At 38.5% G+C, this 16,480-nt stretch overlaps 1 protein-coding gene across 2 annotated transcripts in view; it reads right to left on the bottom strand.

Annotated features, from left to right (window-relative positions):
- LOC107587233 (dachshund homolog 2) overlaps positions 1-16,480 on the bottom strand; it is a 169,267-nt gene that overhangs the window by 15,708 nt on the left and 137,079 nt on the right. For both annotated transcript variants that reach the window (XM_016274936.1, XM_016274937.1), the window contains 3 exons: positions 5,492-5,637; positions 4,852-4,999; positions 3,626-3,772 (listed from right to left, as the gene is read on the bottom strand). In XM_016274936.1, the coding sequence (XP_016130422.1) occupies positions 3,626-3,772; positions 4,852-4,999; positions 5,492-5,637 (441 nt within the window). The remainder of the gene's footprint in view (positions 1-3,625; positions 3,773-4,851; positions 5,000-5,491; positions 5,638-16,480) is intronic.

Genomic DNA, 16,480 nt, shown 5'->3' with positions numbered 1-16,480 from the left:
GAGGCCACAGGAGGGCGCAATGAGCAAAATAATGCAGCGCATTAAATTGCCAACGCAAAGGAAATAACTGTCTATAAAAAGAAAAACGTGCAGTACGTCTAAATTAACTCATATAAATCAAACATAATTTCGTAAATTGCACAAACCAATTATGAACAAAACGGCATCATGTATTTATGCATTGCTTAATACAAAGAGCCGAATCGCCCATCACACAGATTGCCTTTAAAAACATATGAGATGCAGTAAAACGGAATAAACCTCCACAAATTCGTGACGCGTTTTCTAAAAGTTTAAACCGTTTTAACTAATGGCTTTCTATACATCTCTTGTGTGAGACGTGAGAGCAGCAGTCATATTTGTCCGTCTAAAAAATGCACTGAATATGTGTTCTGTGTGAATGGCTTGGCTTTGGTTTTAACCTAATCAAGATCTTCTACGCATTGAGCTTCTATATTTCTCTAATATTTTGAATGAATAACGCAGCAGCGGCGCGTCTTGTGGGCTAGACTTCTAATGCTCCACTGACGATGCTCCCTGATGCACTCCTAACATTTGATTGAACTATTTTTGCATTCAAATGCAAATGTTTATTTTAAATTGGACTAATATTCATCATCACAGGCAGGCACAGCACTCAATTCAGCATGTGTTTGTGTGTGCAGTCTGCGTCACTCATAGCACGTGCCTATATTGTGCGCTATATCGAACATTTTTTCTATCGTTATCGAAGAAGGTGTACCGTCGATAAATACCGATACCGTTTTATCGCCCAGGTCTAGGTAGTGTGTGTATTATTAAAAAATAAATACGTACATATATATTTTAATTCACGTTGTCTACCTAGTGCAGTTGAGTTGAACTGCTCTTGGAAATAATCTCTACAACAAAGGCCATGTTGCAGAGATAAACAAAAGAGGAAGTAGCTTTATCTGAGCAGAGATGTGACGTAACAGCAGACCTTCACAATATGGATGTTTTTCTAGCATTGCCCTCAGATGAAAGGCAAAAACAAAGGGAATTTCTCATAATGAATTTGTGTCTAATCAGCCTTGGCCTAATAATTGCTCCAGCAGACTTGCAGATGTCTTGCAAATGTACCATTTTTTTTCGCCATTCAAATTCTGCTTCTGTTAAGATATTCACAATTAAACAAGTGTAATCAAAACAACAGCAAGCGATTTAGGGAAAATGGTTTGGCCTTGATAAGTGTGCGTATTTAGAGCGTTTATGATAAACATCAGTCTCCATTTCCTCAGCTGAGATTATGATCCTAATGCATTGCTAATAGTTATGACCTAGACGGAAATACCAATATCAGCACAGACTAAAAAAATATATGAGAATGAACAGAAGGTTGAACGAAATATCAATGGACAAACTGAGGGAAGTTCTGAACAAGCAGATCTTTAAAGATACTGTGAGAGAATATCACAGAATGTACTGTAAAGAGAAATTGTGTATGTGAGTGTATGTCCAAGCAAGGTACGACGCAATGAGTTTCCAGCGTTACCTCAATTTTCTGTTGTCAATTAAAATAAAAATGCAACACGATCTTACACATCAAATATGTTATATTTGGCTGTGAAGGTGTAAAATCCACAGCCTGCTTTTTCAGTATTCTGGATATATTTTTCCCATTCATTTCTCGATATACAGTCAAACCAAAAATGATTCAGACACCAGATATAATAAAAAAATTGTTTTCCTAGTGGGTGCAGGACACTATAGTTAATTTAAGTAAGTGAAGATAGCAAAATAAAAAAATATCCTCAATGAACCGTTATAAGCTTTGAACCAATCTAAAAAGTGAAGAGAATCTCAATTCTTGAATTCTGAGAGAGAATTTGAACCAGAAAGTGGTCTAAAAAAATATGAAAATCCTCTTTTCTGTTGGATAACATCTCATCCCAAAAAGCATTACAAACTGATTCGAATCACAAACAACAAACAAATATCAAACCACTGAATGGAAGTCATTAAGAATTAAATATAATATATTTGAAATTTTTTCAAAATAAGAAAATATATATAAGTGTAGGGAAACTGACTCAATTGATATTTGCAGTGCTTCATGGGAGTGGACGTCACTGCTAAGCATGGTTCTCATTTCAAGTGATTTATCTGATTGGTGGATCTCTCATCAAGGTTGTGTAGTATGTTTTTTTCACATGGAGTTCAACAATTAAACAATATCATTAGCCGCTTTTCCACCGTCTGGCAAAACCATTCCGGTCTGTGTCGATCTGGGCCAGTCGGCATTAATATGGTATGGTCTTTCTGCTGGCTAACCATGCTGAGAATTCTGGGCAGAGAACCGTTCCTTACTAGAAACATTTGGCACGACGGTGGAAAAGCGGCTAATGATAAACAATGTCAGAGCTCACGGTAGAAAAACTGAATGAGATGTGTGCTTCAGGAGCGCTACTTTTGATCTCATAATTATATGGAGCAGGATTTTGGACCAATCAGATTTCATTGTAGGCTTGTGGCAATGAATCACCTGCAATTTTGCACAGCCCTACTCTCAAGTGGCCAAGACAGCAAGTGTGGTATTGGGACAAGCCATCTGTGTCCTAACCAACCAAATGTGACACGATAACTAATAAATGACAAGCCTACAATGAAATCTGATTGGTCCAAAATCCTGCTCCATATAATTATGAGATCAAAAGTAGCGCTCCTGAAGCACACATCTCATTCAGTTTTTCTACCGTGAGCTCTGACATTGTTTATCATTAGCCGCTTTTCCACCGTCGTGCCAAATGTTTCTAGTAAGGAACGGTTCTCTGCCCAGAATTCTCAGCATGGTTAGCCAGCAGAAAGACCATACCATATTAATGCCGACTGGCCCAGATCGACACAGACCGGAATGGTTTTGCCAGACGGTGGAAAAGCGGCTAATGATAAACAATGTCAGAGCTCACGGTAGAAAAACGGAATGAGATGTGTGCTTCAGGAGCGCTACTTTTGATCTCATAATTATATGGAGCAGGATTTTGGACCAATCAGATTTCATTGTAGGCTTGTCATTTATTAGTTATCGTGTCACATTTGGTTGGTTAGGACACAGATGGCTTGTCCCAATACCACACTTGCTGTCTTGGCCACTTGAGAGTAGGGCTGTGCAAAATTGCAGGTGATTCATTGCCGATTTTGTGTAGCTTGTCAGTGATCTACGGCTGTGTGTAGTAAATGCCGCTCCATCTGAAAGCACGTGCTGGAGATTTACTACTAATCACAGAAGCGGCTTTACTATCGAGATGCGCATGAAAATCGCATTTGATTTTTTGCACAGCCCTACTTGAGAGCGTGTGTATTCGACAAGAAGTAGGTGCACAACACTGTTCCAGTATATATCCTTGCAACTGCTTTTTATCACTTAACTAGAAGCACCATATTTACTTTATTTTTAAGTACAAAGTATTGAAAATCAAAATGTGCAAGTTAACTTGCAAGTACTAAAAGTAACACTTTGATGTAAATCTGGTAATCAAAAGTTCTAAACATTTGCGGTCAAAAAGGAAAGACATCATGTGAGTAGACAAGTTGTCAAATGCAAAGACCGTAAGTGTGAGTATTAGGACCGACCCAGTGTTGTGCGTGTGTCAGAGCAGAGCCCCACCGTTGAGACTCATGCGAAGACTCTCAGGAGATGTGGCCTGTTTGAGAGCCTGTTCCACCTGCTCTCTCCTCTTGGACTCAAACTCCAGAGCCTCCTGCAGTTTCCTCTTCGCCTTCTTTTCCTTCTTCAGACGCTTCTGAATAGTGGCTGAGGGCGAGAAGAAAGACATTTGAACAAACATTCAAACGTAAAACACTTTGCTCGTTCAGCATGGTGTCTGAAAACACAAGGAGACGCCAGCGCAAACTCACGTTCACACATTAGAGACTTGAAAGTGCTCATTAGCACTAGCAAAACAAAAACATATGGTGCGCTACGTGCAACAGCTTTCAAAAAGGATATGTAAAATTGCAAGGTTTTTAGATGCTCAGATTAATAAACTTTAAGGAAATGTGTCCTAGTTTGTGGTGTTTGCTAGGACATCGCTACTACCATTACGCATATTCAGGGTTCAGGGACTCAGAATAAGCAATCTAATAGCACTACTAATAAAATAATCAACCTACCAATGCACATTTATGTGGCTAACACAACAGCTGTACGCCAACACATCGTGTTCACACAGCACAATCCTCTGAATATGTACAAACATAATCAACTCTGTGTATATGTGGATTCACAGCAATTAACGGTCTTTTGAAACACTCGCTCACTTGCAGTGTTCCTTCCTCTTCACACTTCTAATTACTTGCCTTTTGATTGGCCAAATCATCCACCATATAACAGTGCACATTAAAAGAACATGAAATGCTGTAACAGCCATGGCTAATAAATTATTGAGGTGTTTGTACATATTGTCAGAGTTGTTATCCAGCTGAATAATTGGCTTAATTTCTTGGCGCAAACGCCAGGAGTTGAATTGGCAGTAAATCCACTAGTGACACGGTTTGGTTGTGATGTAGAGAGGGAATTGGCGGCGCGCACTCTGAGCTTTTTCTGAGTGTTCGTCATGCGTTAATGTGTTTACTAAAAAAAAAAAGAAGAAGAAGAGGACCGGAAGGGTTCGTACACATAATGACCAATGAATTTCCATCATTTTTTCAGTAATTTGTGATTACTGGATAAGGCTTAATTTATTTATACTATTGAAACGTACATTATTCTTTTTACAATTTCTATGACTGTGGGAATGCTGGACCTAAAATATTACTATTATATCAAGTATTATATGATAAAACGCAAGTTCAATTATGATCCACCTTCAGTCTAATCGAGTGTGTATGTACCTCGGCTGTGCAGTTCAGAGGTGAGTTGTCTCTCCAGACTCTCTCTCATCTCTCTTTCTCTGTACAGCTCCATCTTTAACTCCTTGCGTTCCAGTTGCACCTGTTTCTCCTGCACACGGGCATTATCCACGGCCACCTTCAGCAGACCCTGAGCCGCCAACACAACACAAGACACACTTGATTTTAATACACACATAAACATTCACAGTTACTGTAAAGAGCAGTGGTTCTTAACCAGGAGGCCAGGGCCCACTAGGGGGCCTTAGCAAACTTCCAAGGGGGAGGCACATGATGACTTAAAATTATGTAAATGATGTTTATTATTATTACTACTACTACTATAATTACTTTAATAATAATTATTAATATAACTAATAATGAATTGATATTGGTAGTAATGTATTAAAACAATCTAAATTCATTAAAATGCTAAACAATAGGAGAAATATAAACTGAAATTATATTTAATATTTTTTTTTCCCCCTCAATAACTATTTTTATTGAAGAGCATACAGTTCTTGAAACATCTTGAATCATAAAATGGGTTGTGGTTAATCAATTTTAAAACGGCATATGAGGATAAAAACATAACTTCACTTTTTAATCTAACAAACGTGAATAAAAGACACACTGCATGTACCTGGATGTTAGTGAGCAATGTATCCACGGAAGAGAGGCCATCTGCAAACAGGAAGGGAGCGGGGAAGCCTGGAGGAAGAGTCTGAGTGCCCAGAGGAAGCTTCTCGAACCCTGGTTTCTGCATGGGCAAAGCTAACTGAGCCTCGTCTGACAAAACACAGAACATAATGTGAACATTATGAATAGTCACGCCAGTGTTTTTAGAAAGTTAGAATTTATATTTAAAGCATTTATTAAATTATATATATATATAAAAAAAAAAAATTGCTATTCAGTTTAGCACCATGAAAGTTTCATTTTGTAAAATAGTGGTCAGCTGAGTTTTTTTGATAGCCACAATAAAAGAAAAAAAGATATCAGTTGAATTTAATCAATATTTGATATTACTAAAAATGAAAATTAATCAATATTAAAAAACGTATAGTGTTTTTCACAAACAAAGAAAATTTTAGAAACATGACTAAAAAGGAGCTAAATGCTGTAATGAACAGTAAGTGCATCGGGAATCATATTTTCTCAAAGACCAAGTAGAAAGGCAAACTCTATAAAACGTTCATATACCATTTACTTTCTTTAACAGTTGTCTAATTTATATACTGATATACAATCTATATATAAATGTATATATCAATATATTAGTTGATCACTACCGCAAAATCTATTGAAATTAAATCGTTTTTTTTTAAAACGTGAATTGTGTAATTTCTGTGTCACCAAGCAGAATTGAAAAGATAAAAACATTTCCCCAAACATTCTCCCCGTCTTCCATTGGTCAAACAATCAGATAGCTCCGCCCCCAAACTCACACTATTAGCTGCTGCCATGTCAGGCTGCTAAGGACACTCAGGAGTTTTAATAGTCCCACAACTAGAAAAATCAACCTACAAATCACTTACTTAGAGTCCCTGCATAACAATCAGGAAAAATATAATAAAGTATTCCAACTTCAAAAAATAAAGAAACTCTTTACCTTGAAATGAGTTTCATGCAGCCTACAAATTAGTTTCACAGAGGATGAACTGGCTATAATCAAAGCGAGGGTTTACCGTACACCCAGAAACGGTAAAAGTGAATATCTCTCAGCAGGGAAAAGACAAACTTTACAGTGCATTTCTGAAGAAACTGAAAGCTGCTGTGTCCAAACCTCCGTATAGCAGTTAATCTCTTACTTTTTCACACACACAATCCATATTTTACCCACAAGCCCCATAGGCAGCCCCTCCCACCCACAGTGCCAGGCCACAAACTATAGCCCCACTGCAGCAGCAATAACAGATAGAACTGGGACTAAATAAGAAAGAGCTTGAGCGGTCATGATTCACCCCGGCTAATCTGGTCGGGGCCTCTCTCCACGCATGTTGACACGGCCCGTCCAGGGCTCCCTACGCAAGACAAATAGGACGGCTGGGGTGGGAATTGTGATGACAGTGTATCACGGGTCACATCGATTTCCCCGCCGCGCGCTCTCCAGCGCCCCACCAGATAACCCTGCACTCCTTTCTGCCCATTGTTCATACCCCACCTGTCCCACCAGCCATAAATTTTCCCCCTTCTATCCTCGCCCCTGCAAAGGGCATTAAAGAAGAGAGGAGCCGAGAGAAGGAGGGGAAGAATTCACCCTCCTCCTCCTCTCCTTACAGCTTGACAGTGTGTGATTAAGTTTTTGGTGCCGGCTGAAAGTGGCGAGCAGATGAAGGTCACGCAGATAGAGTGTGAAGAGGAAAACGCGCGAGAGGAAGAAGGATAGGGTGAGAAAAGGGGTGAGTGGAAGGGGACGCTGGAGAGAGAGGTGTGAGGTGAACTGTGAGATAAAGCTGGAGGTGAAGACCGCAGAAATGTTTTGCTGTTTCCTACGTTCAGCATGAACACTTTGATCGTACGTTTCTGTCTTATTGTGTATGGTTCATCACTGCACATTATTCCGAAGGAAAACATCTACATAATTTAAAAATTTGCTTCATTATATTGCCAGAACAAATCTGTCGTTTCAAACTAATATTTTTTTGAACAATTCACTATTTCATTACACGTAAAGCGATATGCTATATAGCAAATCTCAGCTACGTGATTGTTTATATCAAAGGGGTGAGTGGAAGGGGACGCTGGAGAGAGAGGTGTGAGGTGAACTGTGAGATAAAGCTGGAGGTGAAGACCGCAGAAATGTTTTGCTGTTTCCTACGTTCAGCATGAACACTTTGATCGTACGTTTCTGTCTTATTGTGTATGGTTCATCACTGCACATTATTCCGAAGGAAAACATCTACATAATTTAAAAATTTGCTTCATTATATTGCCAGAACAAATCTGTCGTTTCAAACTAATATTTTTTTTGAACAATTCACTATTTCATTACACGTAAAGTGATATGCTATATAGCAAATCTCAGCTACGTGATTGTTTATATAAAACCTATTTATGTATACTATAGTATCGCCCAGCTCTATATAAAGTTGAAAATATAAGTATATACAACTTTACCCAAAGTTAAAGTGCAATTACATAAATCGATATATACTACAGCAAATCTCAACTGCTTGATTGTTTTTGTGTTCACTATATCGCCCAGCTGTATACGACATTATAAACATTAACATGATTTTCTGTAAAGCTGCTTTAAAACAATGTGTACTGTGACAAACTATAATTTGACTCAGTAGACTGTAGAATTTTAAGAAATCTGTTAAATGAATGATTCCGTGACTCATTTGTTATAGTCACTTGTGTCCACCTACTGGTGTAACAATGTAAATTGCTGAATGAATCAGGAAACGAATCTTGAATTGGTTTGAATTGAATTCACTTAAATGAATCAAAATCCCACGCTATATTCTGTTTTACTCAGAAATGTCACACTACAGAAATAAAATGGGCTTTCAACGCCCTTTTAATGGATAGGTCAGAAATAAGCATCAACCTCTTTGTAGTTCTTTTTGGTGAGTGGATGATTCAAATTCAATCTTGGAGAACTAAAAACTACACTTCCCAGGTCAATGTGGCAGTAGAAAAGAAGGTTAATGGCAGCAGGCTCTTAAAAGCCCTGCCCTCCTGCTGGCCCCTGCACACCTAATTGCAAGTCCCTTTTAAACGACAGATTTATCTTGCTGCGGCTGCTGATAGTGTTCACTTCAATTCATTTTATTCCATCCAGCAAAGAGGGTGGAAGAGCCCTCGGCCCATGACATTTACAAAGTGCCCCCGTTCTGTCTCCTCTCACTGTAATGTGCACGAGTAATGATACCGTGTGTGTGTGTGTGTGTGTGTTAGGCCAAGCACAATGGGATCTGTTTGTTTGTACATGTTGTGTATGTTTGTTTGATAATTTATTTTTCGTTCTAGGCAGAAGACAATACTGAATCTTTTTTTTTTTTTTTTTTGCAAATGTAAACATTTTTACAAGATGCAAGTACTGTAACAAAAAAAAATACCTGAACCGCTGAACAAAACGGATCTATCCACTCAACCCTACAAAACAACACCAACCGAGAGTACGAAGTGAACAAACAGATAAATAAATAAACTAACAAAAAGAAGGGAAGTGCTTTTTTTCTTTTAACTGACCACTGCAATCAATAATTCATTTATCAGACCTTTTATTTGCTGTCCACTAAAAATAAAGACAATATGAAGTTTCTGGAAAAAGCTTTCTTACCGGTTGCAAACAAAGAAACTCAAATATCACCATGGCCACCAGAGAAAAGCAAAAAATGTTTAATAATAAATAAATAGAATAAAAGAAACGGGGCAATGTGTTGTTTTGAGATTTACACCAATTGGAAAGCTTGTTTTAAAAGTGAAATTGTATTTATTAAAATATTAACAAATCATAAAATTAAATAAATAGATTTCTTATTAGTTATTGGATCCTGTAATTCTTTTAAAATGTACTTAGTGCATCAACTAGCCATCAACCAGGTAAAGTGTTCTCGAATGTACGAGAACCTTATCAAATTTGTAAATGCTTTCTCCTCATGTCTCTTCCTCTAACTTTTCTTCTAAAGCTGGTTTTCTCTCAGCGAGTTGTTTGACATAATGTCAGCCCTCCCAGAGACGGCAGATTCTGCCCCCCGTTCCATATGGATGAACAGATGCCGGGGACAGGAACGAGAGAATGAAGGCTATCTCCCTCAGCGCCTTTAACCCCAATGTGCTATTCTTGCCCCCACATATTTGTTAGTTTTTATTTTGTACATGTGTCGGAGGGGACGTCTCTTGAATATTCAAAGGGATCCAATTAGGGGGTAATTTAGTGTGCGTCTACGGCACAGTGTTTTTGTCAGGTACGTGTGTACATGATCACATCCGCGCACCCACACACTAATATAGGTTTGTTTACACAAAGATTTACATATGAAGATCAAGGCACACAACTAATCACCATAATTGCCAGAGTAAATGTTAAAAGATGGGCAACAGCTAATTATTTGAGGTTGTTTTGAACTGTGAGGTACTCTTTTAGCACTATATTAATAATGTCATGAGAAAGGAAATTAGTGACAAGTGTATATAATGCTGCAGTCTGAGCAAAACGTTGTAGCTGCTGACCTTTTTTTTTTATTTATTTTTTATTAAATCAGGTCAGGATGAGGGCTGTTTAGGAGTCTCTAGGTCATATTCCATCCCTAAATCAAATGAAAACAAGCCTTTTAGTATCATTTAAAGGGATAGTTCACCCAAAAATGAAAATTAGCCCATGATTTACTCACCCTCAAGCCATTCTAGGTGTATATGACTTTCTTCTTTCAGACGGATCCATTTGGAGGTATATAAAAAATTGTCCTGGCTCTTCCAAGCTTTATAATGGCAGCGGGCAGGTGTTTCTGTTCAACAGTCCAAAAGAAGTCCTATAAAGCGCATCCATCCGTAATAAAAAAGTGTCCCACACGGCTCCGGGGGGGTGAATAAAGGCCTCTTGTAGCGAATCGATTGTTTTTTGTAAGAAAAACATCCATATTTAAAGGGGTCATATGATGCGATTTCAAGTTTTCCTTTCTCTTTGGAGTGTTATAAGCTGATTGTGCATAGATAAGATCCCTGAAGTTGCAAAGACTAAAGTCTCAAAACCAAAGAGATATTCTTTATCAAAGTTAAGACTCTGCCACGCCCCCCTAAAACGGCTCGTTCTAACACGCCCCCACATATCTACCTCACTATGTGGAAATATTTGCATAATGCCGCCCAAATGTTCACGCAAAGAAAGAAGGCGTGGTTTCAGTAACCGCAGTTAGTGTTGAAGCAGCATGTCAGGGAGACGCTGTGTGTTTCTAGGCGAAAGCAAAAGCACTTTATTTGGCCTTCCGAAAGTAGATGCATTTAGGAATCTTTAAGATGACTTACAACAGAACAGCAATGCATTTTATGGATGACCGTTTCGTGAACCTAGGAGAGGAGGTAATTATGCCTTTGCTATGACAATCTGGCACTTCTGAATCAGCTACTGTAAGTATGTTTTATTATTAGTATTTGCTATTGACTGTTCAAATGCGAAGTTTTGCGCGTGTGTGTGTGTGTGAGAGAGAGAGAGAGAGAGAGAGAGAGACAGGGTCACATCACAGTGGAGTCAGCTGTCTTAACCGTGGCTTGTGTACTGCAAACACATACCAGCTTCATCACGGTGTCTGTCACGCGACTCTGTTCCCGTTTCGGGCTTGAACTGATGGCAAAACTAATGACATTATTTACTGTCTTTACATTTATTTTGAAAGATGAAGCTCGTGATTATGGTAAGGGGCATTACATTTCCGATGAGTGCTTGCGGTGTTCGGCCAATCACAATGCACTGGGTCAGCTGGCCAATCAGAGCAGACTGTGCTTGTCGGAAGGAGGGACTTTGTAGAAAACTAAGCGTTTGAGAGAGGCGGGGCATAGAGGACCTACAATAATGTACAGTATCTGAAAAATAATGTGTTTTTTGAACATTAAAGCATGTCAACATATTCGGTTACACCAAATACACAAAATAATGATCTTTAAAAAAGCATCATATGACCCCTTTAAAACATTATAAAACGTAATCCTAGCTTCCGCTAACTGTTGTATGCGTGTTCATTCTGGGTGGATGACATAGGAGATATGCGTGGCGTATGCACCGGTGAGAAGCGACGAACGTGGAAGCAGAGAGGAGAGAACAAAACAAAACACCGGTCACGAATTAGAAGTACAAAACGAGGATTTGTAAAGAAAAATGTTGGAGGATTTCGATATAAGCCAAGAGGAGACTGGTTTTCCTTTGCTAAAGTAAGGAAACTTTGCTTCCTTTGCTCCTGTAAACAAACATTGGTTTTCGCGAGACTAGCATATTCTCACAGGCGCTTACGCTACGCATACGTCCTACGTCATCCACCCGGAATGGCTTCCGCGTACGACAGTTAGCGATAGCTACAGAAAAGTGGTTATAACATTTAAAATATGATATGTTTCTTACAAGAAGAAATCGATTCGCTACAGGAGGCCTTTATTCACCCCCCGGAGCCATGTAAAACACTTTTTTTATTATGGATGGATGCACTTTATTGGACTTCTTCTGAACTGTTGAACAGAAACACCCAGTCACTGCAATTATAAAGCTTGAAAGAGCCAGGCCAATTTTATACAGTGGTGTTAAACATAAGAAATCAGGAAGGGGGCCAACACTTTTTCACACCACTGTATATATATCGGATCCAATCAGAGTTATTTATTTATATATATATATATATATATATATATATAACTCCGATTGGATCCGTCTAAAAGAAGAAAGTCATGTACACCTAGGATGCCTTGAGGGTGAGTAAATCATGGGCCAATTTTCATTTTTGGGTGAACTATCCCTTTAAGACTGTGTAATGATGTTAATATAATGGCAATTAAGCACATTTTCTTCTACATTTTTATTACTGTAATATGTCCAGATGTTTTTTTATTATTATTATTGTTGCAGTTGTAAATCCCATTACTCTCATTTCTATGTACTTAAGTGATCTAAGTAATTAAGCATACATGTAAGTGCAAATTATATAATTAAAAAATGTAAATGCTAACATGATGGAAAAATTTAGGATTTCATTCAAAATATTATTTACATTTTACCTTTTTGTTCTTAATTTGCCACCATACAGTAGTAATAAAAAAAATATTTTTTTTGCATTACTATAATGAGCATTTGAGAGAAATATTTAAGTCATGAAAATAATGTTAGAATACAAATGATCTTAATGGTCCTAAAATATGCTTCATTTTCTGTTTCTATTCATTTGTGGATTAAATATGGCATGTTTTTTGACCTGTGAACAGGTGAGATTCGCTTGGTCTCATTTGTCAGCTTTTACTAAACATCACAATGTCGATCACATAAGGTTAAGTGAGCACACACTTGTTCTAAACAGTTTGTGCCTGTGGGAAAATGATTGGAAGGCAAAGGTTAGAGGAGTTTGTATTTGTAATTAAGAGAAATCAGGATGGGGAGGAAAATGCAGGAGAAATAAACCAAAAATAACTAAAAATAGAGATTAAGAAAATGGGGAAACTGAGAGGAGATCAGGCCTTCCACACAAACTCTGATAAAGCCTTAGCCCGCTAGAGAAAAAAAACTTGAGAGAGACAGATCGCCCCTCTGTTAGACATTTATTCCCAACAAGATGGCAGTGTTTGACAGGAGGCGCCGGGGGAGCCCTAAAGCATGGGGATCCAAACGCCTGGGAGGTATTTATAGCTGTGAGACACAGTCCAATCAGAACCAACTCACAGAGGAGTAACACGACGGAAGAAACTCCTGGATGAACAACCTCGCAGATTCACAAACGTACAGAGATGTGCATAGTCCTCAGTCTAAACAATTACCTGCAATTTATATGAAAATAGAGGGTTTCCTAAGGAACTACTGTATTGTTTACAACAGTAAAGGTGCAGTCACATTTACAGATGCTTTGCGAAATGCAGGAGAAATCCAGTAATTTCAATAAGAATCCACTGAAATTGGGAGTTTCGCATGAGGGCAAAAAACATTCCGCTTATGTTCAAGTTGGCAATGCAAATTCGACGCGATGGTCAACAGAAAGCTGCTGTGTGAGCCGTGCTTCATATGTCTATGCTATTGATAGTGGAAAAATATACCTTTTTTGCTAATTAGACCAGTAAGTAACCACCTAAACTAGCAACTGCACAAATACACACTAAAAGTTTTGTGGCAGCCTATGCAACATTCACATTTTCACATCTTCATAAATGAAAAAAATCTATTTAAACTTACTGGTTTGTTGACTTGCTATAACAAAAATTCAACAAAGCACAGAAACTTCCTACCACTAAACCGCAAGCTGCATTACCGGCACAGTCAATGAAAGCGATACAGCGCATGAGTCACTCCCTATCACCTCTTAATTTCGTTCTTCAACTTCAAATAATTCTCAGGGGTTACACTTCCAAAACTTGAGGTCCATGGGGCCCCTGATTCACTAGAGCGCGGAATAACAAGCTACATTAAAACCAGGCCCCCAAAAGGAAATGCACAAAGCACTTAATGAGCTCAACCAAAGCAAAGGACCAATGTTCGTTAGGTAGCCCCCACGATACATACGTATACACAAAAAAGATGAAAGCAGGACAATAAAACCCTAGCAGTAATAGGTTGGCGGAGGAAGTGAATGAGGGGGTATTAGTCTATATTACATTTTAACAGCCATATGCAGGTTGGACCGCAGAACATGTCTGGGCCTTTCTGGAAGATAGAGAATGGTGGGAATGTAAAATGAAAGAATAGTTGGTGCATTGAGAGCTATAAAAGTGGCACTGCATTGATCTTTGCCCTGTTTGGTTTGAATATTCTGAAACTGGAAACGTACAGTGGTTTTTAAAGCTTAGATTGATCAATTTAGCAGAAAAGCCAACTAGTAATCAACAAAGAATTGGAGAACTAGAAAATTAAACTATTTTTGACTTTTTTTCCACTTTCACAAATGGGTGTAAGAGAAAGTAGACCGGCAATGATGAGAGTTAAGGAAATAATATGAACTGGACTCAAACCTCGGTTTCCCAAGTAAGCGCTACAGCTCAATGTGTTACAAACCACAAGGCCATGGTGGCAACAAAATTTTAAGATCTACAAGCATCAACATATTCAAACTTTTACCAAGTGTAAAACTCCTTTTTAAAGAACGACGTAGACTAAGAACAAGCAGAACTAATTTGAGTGCATTTTCGCTTAAGTCTACAGGAAAGGGCAATTTAAACGAACAAATGCACCTGCAAATAAACAAGTAAACAAACTAGAAAAGAGGCCAGGCTGTGCTTTCCTGACACTCCAGCCCCGTATCTAATGAATATGTGTACATGAAATGAGCCTTAATGAGCGCTTCCTTCTCCCCCAATTAGCGTGTGAAGAGCGGTAGGTGGAATATTAAATGAGAGGAATACTAGGTCAACATCGCAGCCCTTAACCTGCGCACAGGAAGAATGGACCTGCGAGATAAACGCGTCTCAAGGGACACTGAAGAGAACCCGAGAAAATTTCTCTCTTAAAAAATAAAGGTCATGCCATAGAAGAACCTTTTTGTCTAAATGGTTCCATAAAGAACCTTTAACATCTGAAGAACCTTTCTGTTTCACAAAAGGTTCTTTGTGGCGAAAGAAGGTTCTTCAGATTACAAAAAGGTAAGAAAGAGATGGTTCTTTAAAGAACCTTTGACTGAATGGTTCTTTGTGGAACCAAAAATGGTTCTTCTATGGCATCGCTTGAAGAACCTTTTGAAGCACCTTTATTTTTAAGAGTGCTGCAGTGCAAAGTTCTTTCATTTTCTTTATTTAGAAATGAGAAATCATTTGTAACTTTATCTAGTTTTACAGGATGCTGTAACTGATCAGAATATGATTTGAAAAGGCCTTTAGCGTATTTGCGTTGAGGCTAATGTAAATGCTATTGTATATCTGTATAAAGGTTGAACTTTTACATGTATGCTAGCATATAAATCTTGTATTATAATTATAATTACCTTGTTTCTGGGGACGTATACTATTTATTTTTTTCACACTACAATGAGAACGTCCTCTCCCTCTGATACCAACCGTTAACGACTAGCATTACAATCTAGCTCGCTGTGCTGTAAATACTTGCATGCTTTTTACATAAATACTAAACATATTTTTTAATAGTTTTATTCAAACGTAGTGCCTACTAAACTGTATACGATTTCAGACGCAGCTACTTTTTTCAGGTAGCCTTTGGTTAACAAGCTAACAGTTTAGCCTATAGCTTAGCATAGCGTTAAGTGGTTGAAAAGCTAATTTGATTAGCTCAAGCAAGATATCACAATAAACTAAAGGACAAATTCTTTATATGTGTATGATGTAGAGTTAAGCCTGTGCATGTCTATGTTCATGGCTTTGTTTTCTCTGTTAACTTGTAATTTGCATTATTCAATTCTGGCTCGTGCATTGCTTTCTTTTATCGGTACAACTATCTCTGTCCTCCTTGGGGCAACTTTACTTCAGATGCAATAGTGACACCGCACAAGAGACCGCGCAAGCCTGAGAGACAAAAACCTGTTCCAACTCTTCCCTCAGAACCAGAGCAGAACACAAGCACCTGTCCTCACCCTTCTCCTCCTCTCTGCCTTCATCTGTGTGTGTGCGCGCGGGAGAGAGGAGGAGATAGAGCGCACATCATTTATCACTTGTGTTCTCGTCCAAAAATGTCGCTTTTGTGGGGTGACTTTCAACCGTGCTAACCTTGCCCCAAATTGCTAACTGTAACGGTTTACTTTTTCTTTCCAACATGTCATTGATTTTCCTCGCCTAATATCTGTTCCTCATCGTTAACACAAAGAGAAACACTGTGCGCCGCGAGCAGACCCTCAAACCCTCCAGCCGGAGAGCTCTCGAGGGCCGCTGGGGCCCCGCAAAGGGTCTTGGTTTAATTAAACCATCACAAATGCGCTTACAACAGCAATCAACCTAATGATCAAAAAGGGTCTTCAAAGCCCATGGATGGTCCCCTTTGCACATATCTGAAGGAGGA

This window comes from Sinocyclocheilus grahami, unplaced genomic scaffold, assembly GCF_001515645.1.
Source record: "Sinocyclocheilus grahami isolate Dianchi unplaced genomic scaffold, SAMN03320097.WGS_v1.1 scaffold91.1, whole genome shotgun sequence".
Taxonomy (NCBI): Eukaryota; Metazoa; Chordata; class Actinopteri; order Cypriniformes; family Cyprinidae; genus Sinocyclocheilus; species Sinocyclocheilus grahami.
This window is presented reverse-complemented; position numbering and strand designations above follow the sequence as displayed.